General features: G+C 39.7%; 1 protein-coding gene across 1 annotated transcript; it reads right to left on the bottom strand.

Moving 5' to 3' along the window:
• Nucleotides 1-19,700: 19,700 nt before the first annotated feature.
• Nucleotides 19,701-22,288, bottom strand: LOC113305653. Its single transcript, XM_026554671.1, has 3 exons — nt 21,412-22,288; nt 20,935-21,258; nt 19,701-20,833 (listed from the first exon to the last, which is right to left on the bottom strand). Exons 1-3 carry the CDS (start codon nt 22,286-22,288, stop codon nt 19,701-19,703), a joined length of 2,334 nt encoding a protein of 777 aa, XP_026410456.1.
• Nucleotides 22,289-23,513: the final 1,225 nt, after the last annotated feature.

Genomic DNA, 23,513 nt, shown 5'->3' with positions numbered 1-23,513 from the left:
TCAATGACTAGAATTGAAATTTTAATCTCTCATTTTCTAAAAGTCCTAGGATACCTTGATCGCAAGTATACCCCGCTAATTCCCTGATTTCATCACAACCACATTAAAAGATGCATATGTGAATTCTTCCTAGAAAGCAACCTAAAGTGTAAAAGCACAATTAAGTTTAACTCCCTAAAAGCTTTAAGTTTTATGGAATAAGACTAATCAAAGCAACCGAACGTGTAAAAGCACTAATTCGATCTAACTAAGGTTATGATTCATATGTGACTAGTAGGATATATCACTACAAGCACTACTCACATTTATGCTACTTGCAATCAGGAATTTATCACTTTTTCGTATAATAAAACCTAATCTAGTAATAGATATGAAGACCAATCTAATTGATTCCGGACTCAGTCAAACTAGCACTCAAATCATGCAACAATATTAACAATGAATCATAAACAATAAAGTTGAGACAAAACTAATCAATTGATTTAAATATCATGCTTGAGAAATCAACTTTGATCCCATAACCGATAATTGTATTTAGCTACTCATAGCTATGGAGTTCATCATAATCAATAATAAAGAAGATGAAAATAACGAAAAGCAAACCCTAATCGCCGCTCTCCAATACTCCAAATGAATAATAGAATACGTCCCCTTTCAAGTTCTAGAAAGACTTCTCTTTTATAACTCCTCTTGTTCCAAAATTAGGTCCAAGTCTTCAAAGTCCAATAGATAAAAATCCCCCAAGCCCATGTGTGAGAAAAATCCACTTAGAAATTCTGCCAAAACTATGTTGCCGGAAAATTGGGTCCACCGACGGGAGCTGGTCGGGAAAGTGGCCGGAGAAGTATCTCAGGAGACCGGCAAAGTCCACCCGGTCACCGGTCAAACGGGTCAGCTCGGTGGTCAACTGAATCAACTCGGGTCAAGTAGACCGAGTCAGTGACTCAATTCAGTAATGTCACGGGTCAGAAGCTGAATTAGTTAACTGACTTGGCTGAATGGGCTAGGCCAGAACTGTTGCCAAGGCCAAACTAATGTTGCACCACCTTGGTGCTTCACAAATCCCGCTTCCAGCCATGTTGGCTAGACATTCTCCATCTTTTTTTATTGTGCTCAAACACCACTTGCAACTGCAGCTCATGGCTTGACTGCAACACCTTTTACTCACTGCAACAACAACACTAGCTCCCATCTGCTCATCAACATCTTCACTTCAGCTGCAATTCAGTCAAGCAGCAACCCAACTGCAACAGCAGTTCACCACAGACCACCTGCAACTCCATCCAATATCAGCACTTCCATTAATCTGCCAACCCTGCTGCCAAACACACAACTCCATCCCATGCTTCAGCTGACCTGCAATCAACAGCAGCATCAATTTCCTCCTACTCCATTCTCACTATCACAACCACTGTGTAGTTCAGCTCAATAGTAGCTGTTAACTCAAACACCTGCAATGCTCACAGCTTACTCATTGCAACTTCTTTACCAGCGCCATTTAGTCAGTCATATCCTTCTCTGTCTCAGTATTGTATTCGAACTGCAGGCAAGACCGACAGCTGCTGCACATCAAGTTAGCTTCAAAACCAATTCATCCCATGTTAGCATCAGCTACCCATCTCCTCAAGCACTTTTTATTCTCATGCCCACTGCAATCTCCATGGTCATTGCCCCTGCATCTCAACTTCCAGAACTCCCATTACAGATTTACAGCTGCATCACAACATTATAATTCTCCATCTCACAACACTGCACAGCTGCAACTATCAGCACCATTATCTTCAATTCATTGATATAGCTTCTCTGCAAAGCAGTTCAGTCCATCACCAGCATAATACTCCTCAATTGAGACTGCATCAACCTATTTCAGTCTCAAGCCACCACTGAACACAAACCCTGCACTGCTATCAACACACACAGTCACCAATTAAAACCTTATCTCAATTACATGTGCTGCAAAAGAAAAGCTTATGTTCCTCCAAGCATCAACTCCAGCTCCTTTATCGAGTCCTGAACCCTCCAAATTCAGCCACAATTCGTAGCAGCAACCGCACCTTCCTACTGAAATTCAGTCCAAGAGGTTCACTGTTTGTACCTTGAGAACTCAACAACAGCTCAAACTTGGAACCATCTTTCCTTCTCCATGTAATACTCAAGACCCTGTCAACTGCAACCTGCTAACACCATTCAACATTCTTCCAATTTCTTCACAAACCCAATTTCTTCTCGATCTGATTTCTTCATCAACAGAGGTCTCTCTAGCAATTTCCATAGTCTTCCCTTCATCTCTTGCATCTCAAAATCACCAGACCCATCACCAATTTCTCTGATTTCTTCGTTATTCTTCATCAACAGTCATCAATTCCTCCATCTGATTTCAGCCCTGAACTTCATCTCGATATGTTCTCATTTACTGACAGATTCAGCAACCAATGTTTTTCTTTGTTGCTTTCCCATCTTCAATTCACAAGAACAACATCTCAGCAACAACTCTACGGTATGTAACTTCTTGATCTCAGACAACAGCCTCTTTTCTTTCTCAATTTCAGGTGAATAGAGTGACTGAAAATAATGAGAAGAGATAAACTCTTCTCTGAATTTTAGGGTAAGAAAAATTGAAGTGATACAGCCACTCGGATGAAGTGGATAAGGGGGTATCCAAATAAGACACCCAAGAATAAGATAAGGGCCAACCAAATGGAAGCCCCTATGTCGACTTGGCTCGATTCCCATGTCACTCGGCTGCGCCTTGATCTTTTTGCTCCTTTTCGCTCCAAATGAACGCCTTCTTCTTCCTCGAATTCTTCCGCCAACATCAGCCATTTCTTATTTTTCAGATCCACTTTTTCTCTTCAATTTCTTGACATCACTAAAGTTGTCATGCTTTTAAGACAGAAATTTGCATCACTAAAGCCGACATACTTTTCAGACAGAGATGAAGAAATAAAAGCAAATACTGAGAAATAATCCGCCTTGCCCTTTTATGTGACTTTCTTCTTCTTTTGTTCCAAATGACTCCAAAGTACCTAAATACTCAAAAACAAAACATAATATACATAATTTACAAGAAAACTAAGCTAAGAAAGCATAAACAATAGATAAATATCAAGGTGTTTTAGACACCTATTAGGAATATCCTCTTGGAAGATGAACTCTTTGCACATCAGGAGCGTAAGGAGGTTGATGCTGATGAATGGTCGTCGGGTTTTCCTTGCCTCGGTTTTGGAGAATTTGTTCCAGATCCTAACGTGTGATGAAATTGGATTGTTGATTCCTTTCTGTTGGACGTTCAGGAGCAACGCGAGCTTCTTCATCTATAAAGGCACTCCCTGTTGAAGTACTTGCACTAGCAGTTATGAAAGCATTCCTTGCCTGCTCTATTTGAGGTTGACGCGGCTCTGGTGGTAGCCGCTCTGTCAGTATTTTGAGAAAAGTGAGTATCTCCTTCTGAGTTGTAGCCATGTCTGTCTGATCTCCATTAAATCAACAATGGTAATAGGAGGTTGGTTTCCTCGGGTTCCTCCAGCCTCCTGACTTGACAGAGGAGTGGTAGTAGCTCTGGTGGTGATTCGAGGTGTCACACTCGAAGAAACGTTAGGAATGGTAGCAGCGGCTCTGTCTCTGGTGACAGGAGGTGTTTCCAGTGCCAATTGTGTTTGTGGTAGAAGATATAACACCATGGGATGTATTAATAGCACCGGTAGGTGGCACATTGGCGTTAACAGCAGGAATAGTGGTGCCAGAAGCATCCTCAGCGCCAGTAGCATCAGGATTGGTTACTGATCCAGACCTAAGATCCACCATTTTGAAATTGAGAAAATTGAAATGAAATTGAGAAATTGATTATGCAACCGAGAGATTGATCTTCCATTGTGGTCGCCAATTTGTAGTAGGGTAAAAATTGATTCTGCTGAAAATGGTAAATTGGGTGTGTCGATGAGAAATGAATCTAAACCCTAAACAAATGTACTGCACATGAGTACTTTAGATTCGAGAGATCAATCTGTACAATTATGCCCTAAACCAAGAAATGGTCGTTCCAGTCTTGCTTCGGTCACAAAATGAAGGAGAATGGTTGATCTTAGGGAGGAAAGCATAGAAGGTGTTGAGATCACATAGATAGATTCTGTAAGGTGTGGTTGTTTATGACTTACCTCCGAAAATGGAACTTGTTGCGAAAGATGGTAAGCTGCAAATTCTACGAATTCTATGGATACTTGCGTTGATGATGAATATTGTTGTTCAAAGATAAAATCTATTTATAGTAAGTTGTAATAAACACCCTGATCTCGTAGGAAGTGGAATTAGTTGAGTGATGGAGAAGTGGGTATCGTGTAAAAATGGTGAGAACCATGTCCCTATTGTGAATGGAAGACTGGTAGTTTTTACATCCACTACTTCTCTACTGCTATCAACTGTTCGCCTTTCCTGACACTTTCTCACAATGGGCGTGTTGCACGCCACACGCTGTACCGCCAGACCAATACCCTGATGAACATCCCCCAGTTTGTGACATGTGTTTATGTTCGAGTGTTTTTTTAGAAAGTATGGAGCAAGTTACATGAAGAATGTAACAAGTCCTACATGGTAGTTGCTGAGTGGGTCTTGCTTGCAAGATCTAATTATTTTGACCAATCACGCACAAGATAGGCAGAAGGTGGTCATGAATGACAAGTCAAGTCGTATGAATGAGACTTGCCGTGAGTCACCACTCAAAAGATAGCATATAGTGCTTTTAGGTTGAATAAATAATTAAATTATTTATGAAATTGATATTCATAAAATACCATCTATTATAGATGCATGTAAAGCATCGCTTTTAAGAAAGTATCTCAAAATACTCGATCCAAACAAAACATCGTTGTATAGAGCTTTTTTGAGTTGGTCGCGGATGTCACGATGTTAAAGGGAGCATGACCGGCCTTGTTTGATCGATCGTTTGGTAGCTAAGCAAGTCGACGACGTGATTGGTCCATGGGGAAAAAGAGCAGCTGACATCAATTATGGCGCCCCATTGGTCGCCCAAAATTGGATCTAAGCCGTCCAATTTGGCCGGCTAAGTTGGATGGCCGTGATTATTTTAGGACTTCCATGGACGGTCTTAACCTAACTAAGACCCTTTTAAAACCGTTCGACTAGCCTACTTTGGCTAGTGATTATGAACAAAGCATGTAGGCTAGGAGAGAACTTATTAGCTCAAATAATTAAGGGCCCACAGGTGAGCATCATGGAGCTTGCTCAGTCTTCTTAGGAGAGTGCCAAGCTCATTAAATCGACCGGCCAAGTGGCATGGTGGCGCCCCTCTTTGCCACTGCCCAATTTGGTCACGGTTTCCCCCTTTTCCTATTTTCCAACTTTTGGTAGGATTTTACTCCTACTAACTCCATGATGGACCGGTTTCTTTGCTTGCCTAGGTTTAGTCTCGATTAAAAGGTTTAGGTAAAAAAATTGAATGTTGTGAATTGACACAAAATAAATCAATTTTGGTGAATTTTTCTCGTTGATACAAAATCACTAATTTTTATCTTGGATAGAAGCGCAGCTTTGGTCTTACTGGCGCAACTTACGCGCCTCTGATTGAGTATCTTCATGCACATCTTAATCTTGAAACTTCGTAAAATTCATGCTACTCATCTAAGAGACAACATTAATTGTCATATCATGTCAATATTAAGAGTTCAACTGGGAGCATAACATAGGATAGATACTCAGTAGGCCCTGCATTAGCGAATAATGCGAGAAGGAGCTCAACAAAATTTACGTAATACTACGGGATTTTTGCAACCAACATTATTCTAATTAAATTTCGTATATAATTATACGGAATTGCTCAGTACATACGTAAGCAAAGAGGCGTATGCGCTTTTAAATGGCTCTATTTCTTTGCAGAACAAAGGCACATAAATATATGGTTTTACGGTTTTAACCCTGAATTGAAAACCACCATCAACAATTTCGATATTTTGTATAAGGTCTATTCGAATAAAACACTAAATTTGACTTGCCACACATAGCAATCTGCTACACGTTATCCATGAAAACACTCGAGACATCAAATATGTCACAAACTGGGGGATGCTCATCAGGGTATTGGTCTGGCGGCTTACAGCGTGCGGCGTGCAACACGCCCATTATAAGAAAGTGTCAGAAAGCAGGGCAGTTAGTGGCGGTAAGAAGTAGTGGGTGTAACTAACCAGTTTCCTACATGGTGGGAACGTGGTCTCTGGCATTTACACGTAATCCCATTTCTCCATTACTCAATCACTCCCACTTTATACGAGATCAGGGTGCGCTCAATATGACTTGTATAAATAGGTTTTACCTATTTCCACAAAACAACGGTTTTGGTTAACAACAACACAGTATCCACAAAATACCAAAGAACTGATAGCTTACATTCCGCAAGCCAATTCCAAATTCGGATACAAGTCATAAAAAGCCACACCTTCAGAATTAACCATTCTGATCTCAACACCTTCTTCGCTTCCCTCCCTAAGACCAACCCTCTCCTTCACTTTGTCACCGAAGCAAGACTAGAACGAGAATTTCTTGGTTTAGGACAGGATTGTACAAATTGATCTCTCGAATCTAAAGTCTCCCGTCTAGTGCATTTGTTTAAGGTTTAGGCTCGTTTCTAACCCATACACCCAAATTTACTAAAACCAGCAGAAACAGTTTTTACCCATAAACAACTAGCGACCACAGTGGGAGATTAAATCTCTCGGTTGCAAATTGAATTCTCAATTTCATTTCTGTCCAAATTGGTCTTAGGCCTAATTAAATCATTAACTAAAGCCCGTTTTAATCAAAGGTTCCAACTTCCAGATGTATTCGGGTCATTCAAACCTTTCAAGAGAAGTGAATAGCCGGAAGCCATCCACCATGGAAAGCATGATAAAAATGCTAGAGGATATGGCTGCAAACCAAGTTGATATTATCAGACGGAAAAACGAAATGCTTCGTATCCTGAAAAGTATGATAAGTCAATTGTGGAAAGAATCAGCGAGTACCTGTCAGAAAGATCTCACCAATTTCCAGAATAATGCGGAAGACGTTCGATATTTGGCCAAAGCCTATACTTCTACCAACGAATATGCAAATGGGTCACGTACCCATGTTATACAAGAGCAGAGGAAAAACAGCCAATTGAATCCTGCCAGTAGGAAGGAGATTTACCAGGTGTGCCACAACACCTACATGAAAAAGGTAAAGAGCCGGCCTTTGAAGCTTTGTTGAAAAACATTTATCTACAAGCCCTCGCGGAGGTTCAGAGAGTCGTCCAGCAGTCCGTGGCCACAACTTCCTTGCTTAGGGAAGAGGCACCTGAAGAGGGAGAAGTCTGCCAAGACGCCTATGGAAATGAAGGACATCTAGCCCAACCACCTCGTGTTGCTTCCACTGACGCAGATTCCCCAAGAGAAGCTACCCTTCAGCAATATGGTAGAAGTAAATGGTCCGCTCATGAATCAATGATCGCTCAATCGTCAACTCCTCCTTCGAAAAGAACTTTATACCAAAACCTGCCAGAACTTCTACCACAGCACCCGCAAATACTAGAGAAGCCAGACCCGGACTATCCACGCTTCCCGTCGCCTATCAGAAAGATCCTGGAGTTACTGAAAGTTTGGCTGCGAGAGGGAGTGGTCCAACTACCCTCGATATGGCGTCCACCAACTAAGAAAAAGGTACTAGATTCAAGATATTGCCATTATCATAGATTTATCCATCATCCTACCAATGAGTGCAATGCTCTGAAGCACGTCGTCCAAGAAAAGGTATATTCAGGAGAATTACGCCTGGGGACTGGAGATTCTCCGCCTTATCACGGATCAACGTAAAATATTTTTCACAGAAAATAAAGACTTCTCGCGGCCAGATTGACGTCACACAGAAAACTCGGATTCACGCCCGGAAGATTCAGTTTTGTTAAAAGACCCTAAAGCGAGTAAGTTTTGTCAGACAATATTTACGAAACCTATTGTTTTGAACTTATTAAAGGTGTACACAGGAATCAATTCCATATTGACTGTGAAAACCGATAACCTAATTTCCCCAAGATTTCATATCATCCCATATTTTTCCTTTTCATGCAACATTCACGGTTTCACAATTTTTCCAGAGTGATTGTGCCACTTACATTCATAATTTGACATATCAATTGATCAAAAAGCCATTATTCCAAAAATAATAATCCATTCTAAAACCAATTCAAAGTTCTTATAAAATAGTCATTTATCAATCCAAAAAACCAGAAAAGCAAACCATAAAAGGAGGCGTCTTTTGCCTTTCAAAACCTTAGAGAAGGAAGTTCAAAAAAAAAATATTCAAGGGAAATTGCCCAACAATGGCTCGTTCTTCTTGGAGAAAACATCCTACATGCTTTGAAGAGCTGCCTGTTTCAGCTTCAATTCCTGGGACAACTTTTCGACTTCCGCTTCTTGTTGATTAATCAAAACCTCGGAAGGACTTTCAACCGCTTCATCCTGCAGATTTTGGATCTTGAAAAATCCTTCACAGAACCAGGAGACGTTAAACTCAAAGTCTACACACACATCCCGGTGAAACTTCCAGCTCGAGATTACATCTTCAGAAACAGTGTGGCCAGTCACGTTGCACATGTCATGAATTGAAGATAAGGCTTCTTCCACACGCTTAACCAACGCAAATCGGCTGGTGATCTTTTTGGTTGTTGCGATATGTCCATACCTTTCCCATATTTTGGTATATAGCTCCGCGTATTTCACTGGTACACTGAACCCTCCAATCAACACGTGACCCTCAAAAGGAGCCTCAAATGGAGGATCGAAAACGACACATGCGGTTGGATATGTGACTAGCAAAGATTCTTTGGGAACAATCACTCTCGTCGCCATGACAACGTTTTCCGCCATTGGAGACACAACATCCCCTTCATGATGATCGACCTCCATCTCCAGATTACCAGCGGGTACGTTTTCCATGATTGGAGACACAGTTAAATCTTCATTTCCATGAATCTCCATCTCAGGGTTATCTTCAGAAGCGGCTTCTTCCTGTAAATATCACCAATTGAATATTTATTCCATATAAATAAATAGTTCGATAAGAAAACGTGTGGGAAACTCACCGACTCATCTGGGGTCCCACTGGGACTGGAAGAAGACTCACTGCTACGCTTTGAAGTACTTTTCTCATCACCGTCGGATTCTGAGCTTTCTTGTTCTTCCTCATCTTCCTCTTCACTGTTAAGGGGCTAAGTATCGCCAGACTTTTCTTTAGAAGGCGCCTTTTTTTGGCCACGTGCAAGACTGTTGAAGCGTTTACCTTGTTCAGACCCTGAGTCAAAAAGGGGAAGGGATATTCAGTGGCAACAATTCAGAATATTTATGCAATACAGCCAAATCAGAAAGGAACTCATACATACTTGCATGTTGGAAGAACTGAAAGTCACAAGAGCCGTCAAACCCGATTGGATGCCGCCCGCACGACTTTTAGACCTTCGTTATTTTTCCTGGGGACTGTTAGATTTCCGCTTACCCGAAGAAAGAAATTTCAACAATCCGTGTTTTGCCATAACTTTAGAAGAGGGCTTGCCGCGTGGAATTGTCACAACATCCTGCGCGAATTAATGAATATCAAGGAACTCTTCCTGCCAGAAAACATTATATTTGGGGGTTGTCACTGGTTTTCGTTCTGGGAGCAGAAGGGGGGGGGGCTTTATGAGGCGCAAAGACGCGGCTATTGAAAACGGATGGCAACAGTTCTTTTGGAGTCGTGAATGGACAGCGAAACGGAACTCCCTGATCAAAACCCATATGACGAGCGACCTTGTCATTGTTGTAAGGAACCACTTCACAAGATCCTCTGAAAAAAGATGGCACATATCCAGGAATGCAGCTTCGCATAAACACAGTTTCTCCAATACTCATGTTCTGTTCGGTAGAATGCAACGTCATGTTCGAGGCAGAAGCAAAAGTGTTCGGCTGAACTATAGACGTGTGGACTGGATCCCAAGGACGAAAGTCAACTCTATGCGCGTTATCAAGAAAATCAATGAGCTTCGAGACAGGTTTTGGACGCCTCTCCAACCAACGGAGTATCCTGGAGCCGCCATATGTATCAGGAAATGAGGTTTTCGGTTTAGGAGCGTAATCTTTGAAGTGCTCCCATAACCATGCTTGGAGAAAGGCGACATGGACATACGAGTCTATTTTCATATACCCGTTAGAGACATACATGTCCGCTGCTAAGTGATCCAGATGGGTATACAAGGAGCCAAGAAACAAACTGTCGATGGGAAGAGCAACGCCTTTTGCTAATTTGATAGAAAACTTGATGAGCTTCTGCCTTATCTCCTTCTTGCCAGAACCATCATCAAAAATGTCCCTGGATAACCACAGAGCTAAAAATGCAGCAACATGGAGTGTATCATCCAACACCTGATCCGGCTCTGGCTCATCGGGGAACCATTCAGATACCCACCAGTTATAGAAGCACTTTTCCTCATAATGCTTCCGAACATATTCTGTTGATTTCGTGACCAAAGTAGCATGTATTTCCTTTTCTTCTTCAGACAAGATGACGTCAAGATTCCCCATTATTGGAAGACTCAACAGAATGGATACGCTTTCCAAAGTAACGGTCATATCACCCCATCTACATATAGCCGTGTGAGTTTTCGGACACCATCTGGAGATGAAAGTAATCAAACCTGCAACATCTTTTCTGATTTGAGTTGTCGCAGACGCCATAACAACATTCATGATTTCCCCCCCAGTCAGAGTAGCCCTTACATGGTCTAAGCCTATCATGAATTTCATCCATTTATCATAAGAGCGCAATGGACTATGACAGATTTTGAAGTCTATGGGAGAATCCAGATACTCTTTCTTCTGGAGGCAAAAACTCATTATACGCCTTGGATAAACCGGTTGGACTTCTCCTTCATTCTATGAATCAGTCATAAGGGTTGCCATGAATTTGGGATGGGTCCTTGTAACTGTAGCATACCTTGTAAAGAACTCATCATCCATGTTCGGCTTGGAGTTGTTAGCATTTCTCGATGCGACGGAAGAATTGCTTTCAGGTGACATCTTAACAAAATTCCTTATGCTTTTGAAGTAACTACAATGTAACAAGGTAGAAAATTACTACTTTGAAGAAAACCATGCATGGAGATTTTGTCAGAAATTTGGATACAATGATCAAGAGTCAGCAACAAATTTTCTACGGGAAATTTTCTTTGGCCACATGTCATGGCACTCACGGACAAAGGGGATGGGGACTGATGCTCGCTCGAGTAAAAACTTGCCGCGGGAAATATGCTCTTAGCCAAAACCATGTCTTGCCTCGGGAATAACGCCCATGGCCAAAAAAAAAACAACAAACCTAAAGCTAGGTTTTATGGAGAAATGAGCCAATAGCGGCCATCCATACATGCTTGCTTCACATAATAATCGGCTCCACTACTATTGATGATGTGGTTAACGCTACTAAAAATACTATCGGCAAAGAGGAATCATTCATATCGGAGTATTTCTACAAGTTTATGGAAGACATGCCTATGGATAGGGCTTACACCAACACAGAAGAGCAAACAAAAAGGGAAGAAACGTTGGAACACATACCTGAAATATGCTTGTCTGCTTTACTGCTTTACTGCTTTGCTACTAACACGGAGACGCGGAAACAAAGTTAACTATGCGAAAAAATAAAGAAGATGTGCAACACCTTTTATATAGCGTTTTTGTAGTTTGAGTAGAAGAAGGTTTCATTTTTGGGCTACACATAGAAGAAGGCATCTGGGCCGCCGGTGTTAATGCCTTATAGCATCAACAGCCCGTGACCCAAGCCAGTAGAACCATCATTACCGTTCTGTGGGTTGAATTTGCAGCGCCATCATCACTGCTCCGCGGCCAAAGTCGCAGCGGTAGCATCAATGGTTCGTGGCCGAAGTTACAGCGTCAGCATCAGCCCCATGGCCAAAATTGGCGCCGACGTTCCGAGAAGCAAAGATCTATGGCCAAACCAACGCCAGTACCCCGTGGCCAAGCCGGAAATATGCCAAGCCGCCAGCACATGGACCATAGACTACTTATGCCGCCTTCCAAAGGTTAGTTGAATTTTCTGGAAATCTCTTCATGTCTTGATCTTTCGATTTTACTCTTGTCTGTCACCATCTCATGCTTACCCCGCAACAATGCCACTGTTACGTGCTAAGCAGGGGACTTAATGTTGATGGTGGTTTTTACTTCAGGGCCAAATATGTAAAACCCTGCATTTAATGTGCCGTCTCTCTGCAAAGAAAGGGAGCCATGTAAAAGTGATGAGTGTTCAACCTCTTCACTGGCGCATTTATTGAGCAACATATATTCACATGAAATTTACCTAGAATGGTGCATGTATCAACAATCCCAGATATTCTGTAAATTTTGGCACCTTGCCGGTATTATTCAATTAATATAAGTTTCTTTAAATGTTTTCTGTGCTATGCTCCCCGGCTGGACCCTTAATATTGATATGGCATGACAATTTGTGTTCACTCGCAGCAGAGTAGCATGAATTTCCAAGTATCAAGGCTAAGGTCCTTGCATAAAGTATTCAATCTGCTCTATAGCAATGAACTTAAAGAACTTTGTCAACACATAGAATTCAATCAATTTTTTGATAATTCACAAGATTCAGATATTACCCTGACTAATTTGCAAAAATTAGGGTTTTGCGCCCTGCGCAGTATATTAGACCTTGCCTGTCGAAATTAAGCCTATGCGAACTAGGAAATTAATCCGCCATGGATTAGTAGGTGCAAAATCCTACTCACAATGAGAAAACAAGGAATAAAGGGAGTCGCGGAATAGGAGAAGCAACAAAAGGATGTGTGGCCATGCCACAGGCTAGCCGGCGCCACTTTCAAGTGGCACACCCCTTGATGCTCGAACCGACCCATATTCCCGCCACACGCACATGAGTCGTGGATGGGCCCATACTTGCCATCCCTATTTCCCATCGACCAATCAGGTCGCTCTAAATCCGCCACACACACACTGGAAGTGCGGCCACGCACATGCTTGGCCGGCCTCTTTTAATCGACTAATCAGGTCGCTCTAAACCTGCCACAGTATCAAAAGAGGCAAAGTTGCGCCAGATAGTCGCTTTCCGAAGTTGCGCCAATACGCTAATTGGTATTCCAACACATGCCAAACGTGCAATTACGCTCCGGCATATTAGTGACATGCCGAACATGCCATGCCTTTCCAAAACACTAATTGGCATGCCAAACATGCCAAACGTGCCTCTTTGCCACAGAAACATGCCGAACATGGCAACTTACCATAAATAACGCGCCAATCTGCTAACCCATTTCTTGTTTGTGTCCAAACACCATAACATGTTCCAATTAGGGTATTCCTAACACGGCTCTGCCTTAGTGGCGTTAGTCGTAACCCTAATTTCCAGTCGTGGCCCAATTACGCCACTTTGGCCCTATAACATGCCATGGGCCATGTGGGACCCGCCAAACCCTAGAAACGGCGTCATTCTATAACCACTTGTGGCCATCCCTGCGCCCTGGTTATTCCCATGTTATGGCCTGCCATAATTTCTTTAATATGGCCATGACACCGATTGCATAAAGTACCACCATGCCGCGGCGATGCCACACGCACTAATTAAGGTTTCGATATGCCAAACCTTAATTTAGCTAAAGTTACCACGCCAACTAAGTCAGGTAATTCTCCTAAGGCCTTAAAGTTTGATGTAACAACCGGGCCAATGTTACCGGAGCCATGTTTGGGTCTAACACCAATATGCCAAAATAGCTGTCATGGCTACGCCAGGCGCCACTGGCATGCCGCTATATGCCATTACGCCATTGGCATGTGCCGATGACACCACTGTACTACCATCAGGTGCCAACAGAATGTGGCCATAATCAATGGCCACCATTTCTCATGAGTTACGGTCACAGCCGTCCAAATTCGCCATAGAATTGACAGGCCTGTGGAAAGTTTTGGGCGACCAACCAAGACAAGCCAAATAACATCACGTGCTATTCTCCTGTGGCAAGTCTCCTAACTTTGACTTGCCACACATAGCAATCTGCTACACGTTTTCCATGAAAACACTCGAGACATCAAATATGTCACAAACTGGGAGATGCTCATCAGGGTATTGGTCTGGAGGTTTACAAAGTGCGGCGTGCAACACACCCATTATAAGAAAGTGTCAGAAAGCAGGGAAATTAATGGCGGTAAGAAGTAGTGGGTGTAACTAACCAGTTTCCTACATGGTGGGAACGTGGTCTCTGGAATTTACACGTAATCCCACTTCTCCATTACTCAATCACTACCACTTTCTACGAGATCTGGGTGCGTTCAATATGACTTATATAAATAGGTTTTACCTATTTCCACAAAATAACGGTTTTGGTTAACAACAAAACAGTATCCAGAAAATACCAAAGAACTGATAGCTTACATTCCGCAAGCCAGTTCCAAATTCGGATACAAGTCATAAAAATCCATACCTTCAGAATTAACCATTCTCATCTCAACACCTTCTTCGCTTCCCTCCCTAAGACCAACCCTTCTCCTTCACTTTGTGACCGAAGCAAGACTGGAATGGCCATTTCTTGGTTTAGTCCAGGATTGTACAGATTGATCTCTCGAATCTAAAGTACTCTCGTGCAGTGCATTTTTTTAAGGTTTATGCTCGTTTCTCACCCATACACCCAAATTTACCAAAACCAGCAGAAACAGTTTTTACCCATAAACACAAGTACACATACGGGTACGCATACTTGCGTAAGGTGTAGGTCCCGGAATTTCTGCTGGGTTTTGGAAGAGTACTTAAGTATGCGTACCCGTTCGCATACTGGCGAATCCAAACTCAGACCGGCTACTTAAGTATGCGTACCTGTTTGCATACTTGAGTGGTTAAAGTTCTAGAATCGGTTTTGACATGAACTAATACATTTATATATTAAATAATGCATTCATTGCAAACCGTGGCTATAATGTTCATGAATTGATTCGACTGAATCAAACCGATTTTGCTTCAGTTGTGTTCTTGTATACTTCTATGAAAATATAACAATTGAACAACTCTTTAACTAGTTTCATTTGAGTCATTTGAACTAGTTATGGTTAAGATGAATAAGGTTGATATGAGAGTGTTCATATAACTTACCTCGGTTAACTACAGTTGAGCCAACATGGTGTACACGTTTAGGTACGACTACTTAAACCTAAATGAAGGTACATTTCATTTGTGTATAACAAGCTAAGTTTGATCTAATGATTGAAAGATATTAGCTTGAATCTAATCAGGTTTTCATCTAACGGTGAATATTGAATGCTTTGTTACCAAGGTAACTTAGACTGCAAACCCTGATTTGCAAACTATATGAAGGAGAACTCTAGCAACTGGGAAACCTAATCCCCACACCTCCTGTGTGATACTAGTTGTATAAGATAGAGTCGATTCTCCTTTAACCTCAGGTTTTTCATGAAACCCTGTAGGTTAACGACTTAAAGACTTCATTGGGATTGTGAAGCCAGACCCAACTATTTTCTCTGTAGTTGCGTGTTCTGATCTTACTTCTTCTATCGTGATTGAGTATTATCTTTGCTGAGATTTGCTTGAGATTTATCTCCGATAGGTAAGATTAAAAGTAGTCACAAAAATCTTCGTCTCATCGTTTGTGATTCATAGGTGTCTCTTACACTGTACACAAGTTGTTTGTATAATATAACTTCCCCCAATCAGTTCTGACACTTTCCTCTGCTTTAGTTTTTGTTCTTCTCTGTAAACTTGGTGCATCTTCTGATTCAACGGTGGTCGTTCCGATTATTTATGTTTATAAATATAATAATTTATGTCTTTTGATATTCCAGGGAGGAATTAGTTAGTAATTAAGGAGATGGTTACTGGAGTTGATGGTAGATCTTCCATATTATTATAAGATCAATAGTTGTGGGTTGTTTAACTTACTCTCTTTTTTCTTTATTGATCCAACCTAATTCTTTTTGTCGTGATTTGCACTAGAGAATCAAGTGCGAACAAGGATGTTTGAGTTGTATAAAGAGTGCAGTTGTTAAAGAGTTTAAGAAAAAAAGTTTCAGGCTTCCCTCATCTGGAATATGTCCTTGAAATATCTATAATGTTATTAGATTTTTTACACTTTTTTTTTTTTTTTGCATTTTGATCCTTTCACAGGCTCAATTCGACCGATTTTGGCGGTTGGGAAGATCCTGATTTCAAGATGACAACCTAAGCTTTCTCATTATGTATGGTTCTTTCTATCAGATTGAATTTTTTCTTATTTTACATTTTTAGGTTCCTTGAATACCATGATATGGATCATACATAGTCTCAGTATTATTATGGATTAATCTGGATATTTGTTTCTTGATACTAATTGGTGTTGGTTTACATGCTCCGTCAGTGTAAATGCGCATTTTTATGTTTGAACTGATTAAGTTGTGTGAATTTATATTATTTTGGATTATCTTTGGTTGTCCATGATGCATAAGAAGATTTGTATTGTGCATAAGATTTTCAAGTCCAAGACTTTTGTTATTCGGTCTACAATTTCATATCTTTGGACGGTCGGGAAAATGACTCATCCGTAGGCGGAGCCAGCTCATTGCATGGGTGTGTAATTGCACCGTGATAGACGCATTTATGTGTCTATTTTGATCTCAATTACATGTATTTCTAGTGCTCGATTTTGTACTTATTTGGTTACTGTTAGAGCACTGCTCGGTCGAACTCGCATGCGTTGCTATCTCAAGCATGTTTGTCAATATTAGTGATCAAAACTATAAGTCTTGATTTCTAGTCTACTATAGCTAAGTCTCGGACTAGGATAAAAAGTGTAGTTGAGCTCAAGAACTCCATGACGGATCATCATACAAGACGAATAACTACTCAAGGAACTAGTGGAACTTCATCGACAAAAAGGTATGTGGAGACTTGAACTTATCTATCACTCAAAAGTCTATCTACTTTATCTATTATCTTGAGACAAAAGTCGTTTTGCTATATAGACTTTGATTATACACATTTGCTATTTCGAGCCGAGTTTAACTCGCCTATCTATTTCTCGAAATATGCGTTGGTAAGCTTTCGCTTTGGCCAAGTTCATCTTTACCTAGTGACGAAAGTCATGTTATGTTTCAATCACTTTGAAAATTTCTTTGACGAAAAATGGTTTGTGAATAACAACTATATAACGTCCTCTAAGAATGTTTCAATGATTAAAATGAGAGTTTAGATTATATAACAAATGATGGATATAAGCATTGTTGTGGAAACACATATATGTCAAGTCCTTATTCCTTGAACCGAAGTTTGCGAACTTTGTTGATCAAGAGAACCGGAACAAGAGCCGTGAACTAAGTCCGCGAACTGGCGGAAGTTCTCGACCCGAGAAAATCTGCTGGAGTTTGAAAACTCCTTCCGGGAACTTAATTCCGCGAACCCAGTCCGCGAACTTGAGTTAGGTTACATCTAAAGACGATTGTTTGTGAACTCATGTTTATATAAACTAAGGAACGCTAATTGTAAACCGTGGCTATAAAGTTCATGAACTGATTCGAGTGAATCAAATCATTTTTGCTTCAATTGTGTCTTGTGTAGTTACATAAGATTTCCTTGCAATTGAACAACTCTCTAACTAGTTCATTTGAGTCATTTGAACTAGTTATGGTGAAGAAGAATATGGTTGATATGAAAGTGCTCATATGGCTAACCATTTGGTTAACTATTATTGAACAAACGGATGTACATGTTTGGGTACAGTTAAGCAAACCTAGAAACTTGCATTTCATTTGTGTGTAACAAGCTAGGTTTTCTATCTAATGGTTGAAAGATATTAGCTTGAATCTAATCATGTTTTCATATAACGGTGAATATTGAATGCTTTGTTACGAAACTAACATTGATTGCAAACCCTGATTTGAAAGACTATATAAGGGAGAACTCTAGCAACTGGGAAACCTAATCCCCACACCTTACGTGTGATACTAGTTGTGTAAGCTAGAGTCGATTCTCCTTTAACCTTTGGTTTCGTTTTCTGAACCAGGTTAACGACTTAAAGACTTCATTGGGATTGTGAAGCCAGACCGATACTACTTTCTCGTAGTTGTGTGATCTGATCTTGCTATTTCTATCATACGAGTACAATCGCAAATATTGGATTGAGATTGATATCTCTAATATGCAAGATATAAAAGTAGTCACAAACATCTTTCTCTCATCGTTTATGATTCCACAATATCTTCTTTCGCCGCGTCGATTAAGATTATTGTGAGGTGATTGATAATACTAGTCTGTTCTTCAGGAATATAAGTCCGGGTTATCAATTGGTTCTTGTTAACCTTGATTTATCAAAAGACGGAACAAACCTCGTAGGTATATCCGTGGGAGACGTATTTATCCATTATCGTAGACTTTTCTGTGTGATAAAGATTTGTTTATTAAAGTCTTCGACTTTGGGTCGTAGCAACTCTTAGTTGTGGGTGAGATCAGCTAAGGGAATCAATTGCGTAGTATCCTGCTGGGATCAGAGACGTAAGGAGCGCAACTGTACCTTGGATCAGTGTGAGATTGATTGGGGTTCAACTACAGTCAAGACCGAAATTAGTTTGTAGTAGGCTAGTGTCTGTAGCGGCTTAATACAGTGTGTGTTCAATATGACCAGGTCCCGGGGTTTTCCTGCATTTGCGGTTTCCTCGTTAACAAAATTCTGGTGTTTGTGTTATTTCTATTTCCGCATTATATTGTTTATCTTTATAATTGAAATATCACAGGTTGTGCGTTAGAATCAATCAATTGGAAATCCGACCTTTGGTTGTTGATTGAAATTGATTGATACTTGAACATTGGTCTTTGGTACCGTTCAAGTTATCTCTCTAGTATTTGATAAAGACTCGCAGATTTCTATTTGCTTGAGTATAAATCAAATCGAGAGATTGAGATATTAACTCTTTGATATACGTTTTAAACATCGAGTCTTATTGATTCTCTCAAAAGTATATTAGAGTTTGTCCATACAGATTTCCAAGCGAAATATTGGGTGTGGTTGTTGTACCCCCGCTTTTTCAGTTACTTATGTATTTATAAGTGTTTTTGGAGAAATATGCTTTTGCGGAAAAACTGGCTCAAAAAGTGGTATCTGCACCCCCGGAAGGAATTACTGAAGGCACCCGGAAGATGTGTTAAAGGCACCCCAGAAGTATGTTGGAGATACCCCATGACATGTGTTATTTACACTATCCAAATGGATAAGGGGTACCCAATTGATAAGGGTCTCTTCAGGGTAACTACTATTCACACCCCGTCAGAGGATAAGGGGAGGTCATCTTCAACAATTCAAATTCTAGGTTTTGGCGGGAAAATTGTCTCAGTGAATAGAAGATTTGGAAGGGTTTTAACGAGATTCAATCACGAATTTCAATTGCGTTGGGCCTGTTTGGATTAAACATGGATTGTATGTCTGCCAGATTCTCAAAGTTGGGCTAAATAATTGTTTCTCGACTAAACAGGGGAATGAATAACATTCACCTGCGTGTTATTCTGATTTGATGTTGGGCCATTTTTGTCTTTTTTTTTTTTGCTAAATTATTAAACTTTATTACCATATAATAACTAATTCATTACATAATTAAAAATGAAAAGCACAAAATTTAACAAAATCTAAAATATTTGTCCCTTGGCCATTACAGTCTGGAGAGGAAAGGTGGACACATAAGATATCTGATACTTTGACCAAGACACATCATACAACCTTTTTTAGCCAGAGAGTCCGCCGAAAAATTAATTTCTCTAAATCCATTTCTGAACTGGAGTGAGATGATCAAAGTTTTTAACCTGTACCAACGAGCTAGAACAATCCAAGGGAGATTTCCTAATTGAAAAGCTCTAATTGTAGATTGAGAATTAGACTGTATCAATATATGGAACCAACCATTCTTTACTGCCCATTCAATAGATTTGATAATTGCAAGAACTTCATCAATGAAATTTGTAGCAATTCCTAGACCACCAGCTTCAGCACATAAAACTTCCCCTGATTCAGTTCTACATATAAATCCATAACCAGAAATACTTGGATTACCACGAGAAGCTCCATCACAGCATATAAGAAGACATCCCGGAATTGGTAAATGAAAAAAGCATTCCACCACCTTCATTTGTTTCACAGGTCTGCAACTGAGGCCAAAGATTTTTAGAATCATCAAGTTATACATATGATTCCACATGTTACCATTCATCCTGATACTGTATTCATAAGTGAGATGCAAGACTTTTCTCTTCACTTGCTCTACTGAAGGATTTATCCCATCATAAGCAGCTCTATTTCTAGCAAACCTGATTTCCACCATCAATGTAAATATTGACATTCTCCATAATTGTTGTACAATTGGAATTCTTCTTGCACCAAAGGAAAATATGTTATCAAATGATACAAGATTCAGGAAAGAGGAGATTCCTCCCAACCATTTCCACAATGTCTGCCCAAAATTACAATACCAAAGGATATGTCCAACACTGTCCCGTGCTTGCTTACATAAGAAACATCTAGAAGCCAAACCGAAACCCTTCTTATTCATATTTTCATCTGTAGCACATATGCCTCTCCTTAACTTCCACACATTACTTGCAATATCTGGTAGAATCCATGGAGCCCAAATTTTCGTAAAACAAGGATGAGCGTGTTTTTTAAATCTAACTTTATTATATGCATCAGCTACTTTAAATTTTCCTGTCTGATTTCCACACCAAATTCTTTTGTCTTCACCCTGGGAAATAACTGGTAACATTTCTAAAGAAATAAATGGCTGAAGTTCATCTGGCACATTCCAATGACCATTAAGAAATAGAGAATTAACCTTCCAGTGTGATCTATCAGTAACAGTAGGACTTGTTGAGTGCACTTGATCAATAAAAGACCTTCACCAATCCATTGATCAAACCAAATAGATATCTGATTCCCATCACCAACAATCCATCTACTGTCTTCTTCAGTTTCTTGTTTTATACATTTAATTCCAGGCATAATAGAGGATTGTTTATAATGATTTATCCATATACCCTGAGCAGTCATAAATTTAGCTCTAAAAAATTTAGCCCATTCTCCATTCTCATTCAAGATCTTCCAAAGAAGCTTCATTAGCATTGCTTTGTTGATTACTTCCAGAATGCGAATTCCCAAACCTCCTTCTTCTTCTGGAATACAAACTTCCTCCCATTTCAAAGTAATACATTTCCTTGATTCTGGATCCCCAGTCCAGAGAAAGTTTCCAATAATCTTCTCACATTCAAGAATCACATTTTTGGGTCATTTATAAATTTCCATGTTGTATACAGGTATACTACTTAGCACATGTTTAATTAGAGTAACTCTTGATTTAAAGAAAAGAAGAGTACCTATCCAAGAAGCATGTCTGCTCTGCAGTAACTCAATAAATGGTTTAACATGCACTCTTTTAACTATACCAGGCATTAACATAATTCCCAGATATTTATCCGGAAAATTTTCCAGTTCCATATAAAGTGTATCAGCTATACTTCTTTTTCTAGTTTCCACCACAACATCCACAAAACACTTACTCTTGTCTCTACTAATAACTTGGCCAGAAGATTGTTGATAACCCAAAAGTAATTTCATTAAATTGAGCAGATTCTTCCTTGTTCCATTACAGAAAATGATTATATCATCTGCGAAAAACAGGTGAGAAGGTTGAATTCCACCTCTGTTTACCGTAGCTTGTATATGACCCATATGCACAACTGTAAAAATCTTTCTACTAAGAACATCCTCTGCAATTACAAAAAAAACTGGAGAGAGAGGATCTCCTTGCTTCAAACCTCTTCCAGTATCAAAAAATCCAATAGGACCACCATTTAATAAAATTGATATTCTTGCAGAATCAAGCAACTTTAAAATCCAATCACAGAACCAACTAGAGAAACCAAATCTTCTTAGTACTTCTAAAAGAAATTCCCAACTCAGTGTATCATATGCTTGTGTAATATCAAGTTTCAAACCAACTTCCCCCCTCCTTTTAATTTTCATCTCATTAACTAATTCAGAAGCAAGCACAATATTTTCATGAATACATCTGTCTTTAATGAAAACCACTTTTTGAGGAGAAACCCGTTTGGGAAGCAGAGCACTAAATCTTGAAGTTATAATTTTGGTAAACACTTTAAAACAGAAGTCACTAAGACCAATTGGTCTAAAGTGTGCAGCCTTTTTTGCTCCTTGAATTTTATGAATGAGTACTAAGAAGTTTGAATTCATACCTTTAGGGATGAATTATTTCCTCCAACAGAACTGAATAGCATTTATAAGGTCTTCTCCAATTAGTCTCCATGTTGCTCTATAGAAACAATCAGAAAAACCATCTGGGCCTGGAGCTCCATCTGGATTCAAGATAAAAACAGTTTTCTTTATTCTTCATCCTCTGGTACAGCTTCCATCATCATATTATCACTTTGAGAAATTAAACTTGGAATGATATCCAAGATACCATCTGCAAAGGTAACAGTTTGGTGCTTGAATTTGTTGTTGAAATGATCAATTAAAGTATTTCCAGTTTCAACTTGATTAGTTACAAGTATTCCAGTATTATCCTCCAATTCTCCAATAGTATTTCTTTTTTTCCTGATCTTCAAATTTGCATGGAACAATCCAGTGTTGGCAGCTCCAAATTTTATCCATTGAATTCTAGATTTTTGACCCAGAAAAGTATAATATCTTTTAGCTAGAATGGCATTCTCTTGCTGTCACAAATTCATTTAATAACTGAATATTAGCTGGATCTCTATCAGAATCTTGCATAGTTACCATAATTTTGTCTTCAGCTTCTTGAAGTTTAACATTAATATCACCAAATACCTCCCAGTTCCAAATTTTTAAAATAGTTTTTAATCTCTTCAATTTTTGCATAAACACATAAGCAGAATTACCATCAATGCCATCATTCCAAGAGTCTTTTACCAATTGAAGAAATTCTTCATGAGAAATCCGCATCTTCTGAAATATGAATGGAATGTTAGTAGGTTTGGGTACATTTAATTCCCCACCTACTAGTGGACTATGGTCTGAAATACCTCTAGAACCAACAATATAACTCCAATCACTATATGTATTCAACCATTGGAGATTAAATACTGCTCTATCCAAGTTACAGAGGATCCTTTTATTACCCACTCTTCCATTACACCAAGAAAAATCAACTCCAGATTTAAGACTCTCCATTAGTTCACAACTATCCAAAGCCTCATTAAATTCTCTCATAGAAATAGTTAATGGATTTCTACCACCTTTTCTTTCAACCAGCAATCTTATAACATTAAAATCTCCAATAACTAACCAAGGTTTATTCATACCTTTTATTATTTCCAACTCACTCCATAGCTCTCTTGTGTCAACAGTCAAAACAGCTGCATAAATACCAGTCACCAATACTCCTCCAACTACCACAGTAATAGATTGCCTTGACATTGAAACCACCTAGGGGGTG

The sequence above is a fragment of the Papaver somniferum genome, chromosome 8 (assembly GCF_003573695.1).
Source record: "Papaver somniferum cultivar HN1 chromosome 8, ASM357369v1, whole genome shotgun sequence".
Lineage (NCBI taxonomy): Eukaryota > Viridiplantae > Streptophyta > Magnoliopsida > Ranunculales > Papaveraceae > Papaver > Papaver somniferum.
The sequence above is the reverse complement of the archived record's forward strand: the minus strand, read 5'-3'. Positions and strand labels throughout refer to the sequence as shown.

Excerpts from the sequence above, each read along its gene's own strand:
- LOC113305653 (XM_026554671.1), bottom strand. The coding sequence starts at position 22,288 with ATGAATTCAAACTTCTTAGTACTCATTCATAAAATTCAAGGAGCAAAA. Across the intron at positions 21,259-21,411 it reads CAGACATGCTTCTTGGATAG|AATCAAGGAAATGTATTACT; the intron begins GTACTCTTCTTT and ends CTGGGGATCCAG. Across the intron at positions 20,834-20,934 it reads TGATCAATGGATTGGTGAAG|ATGAACTTCAGCCATTTATT; the intron begins GTCTTTTATTGA and ends GGAATGTGCCAG.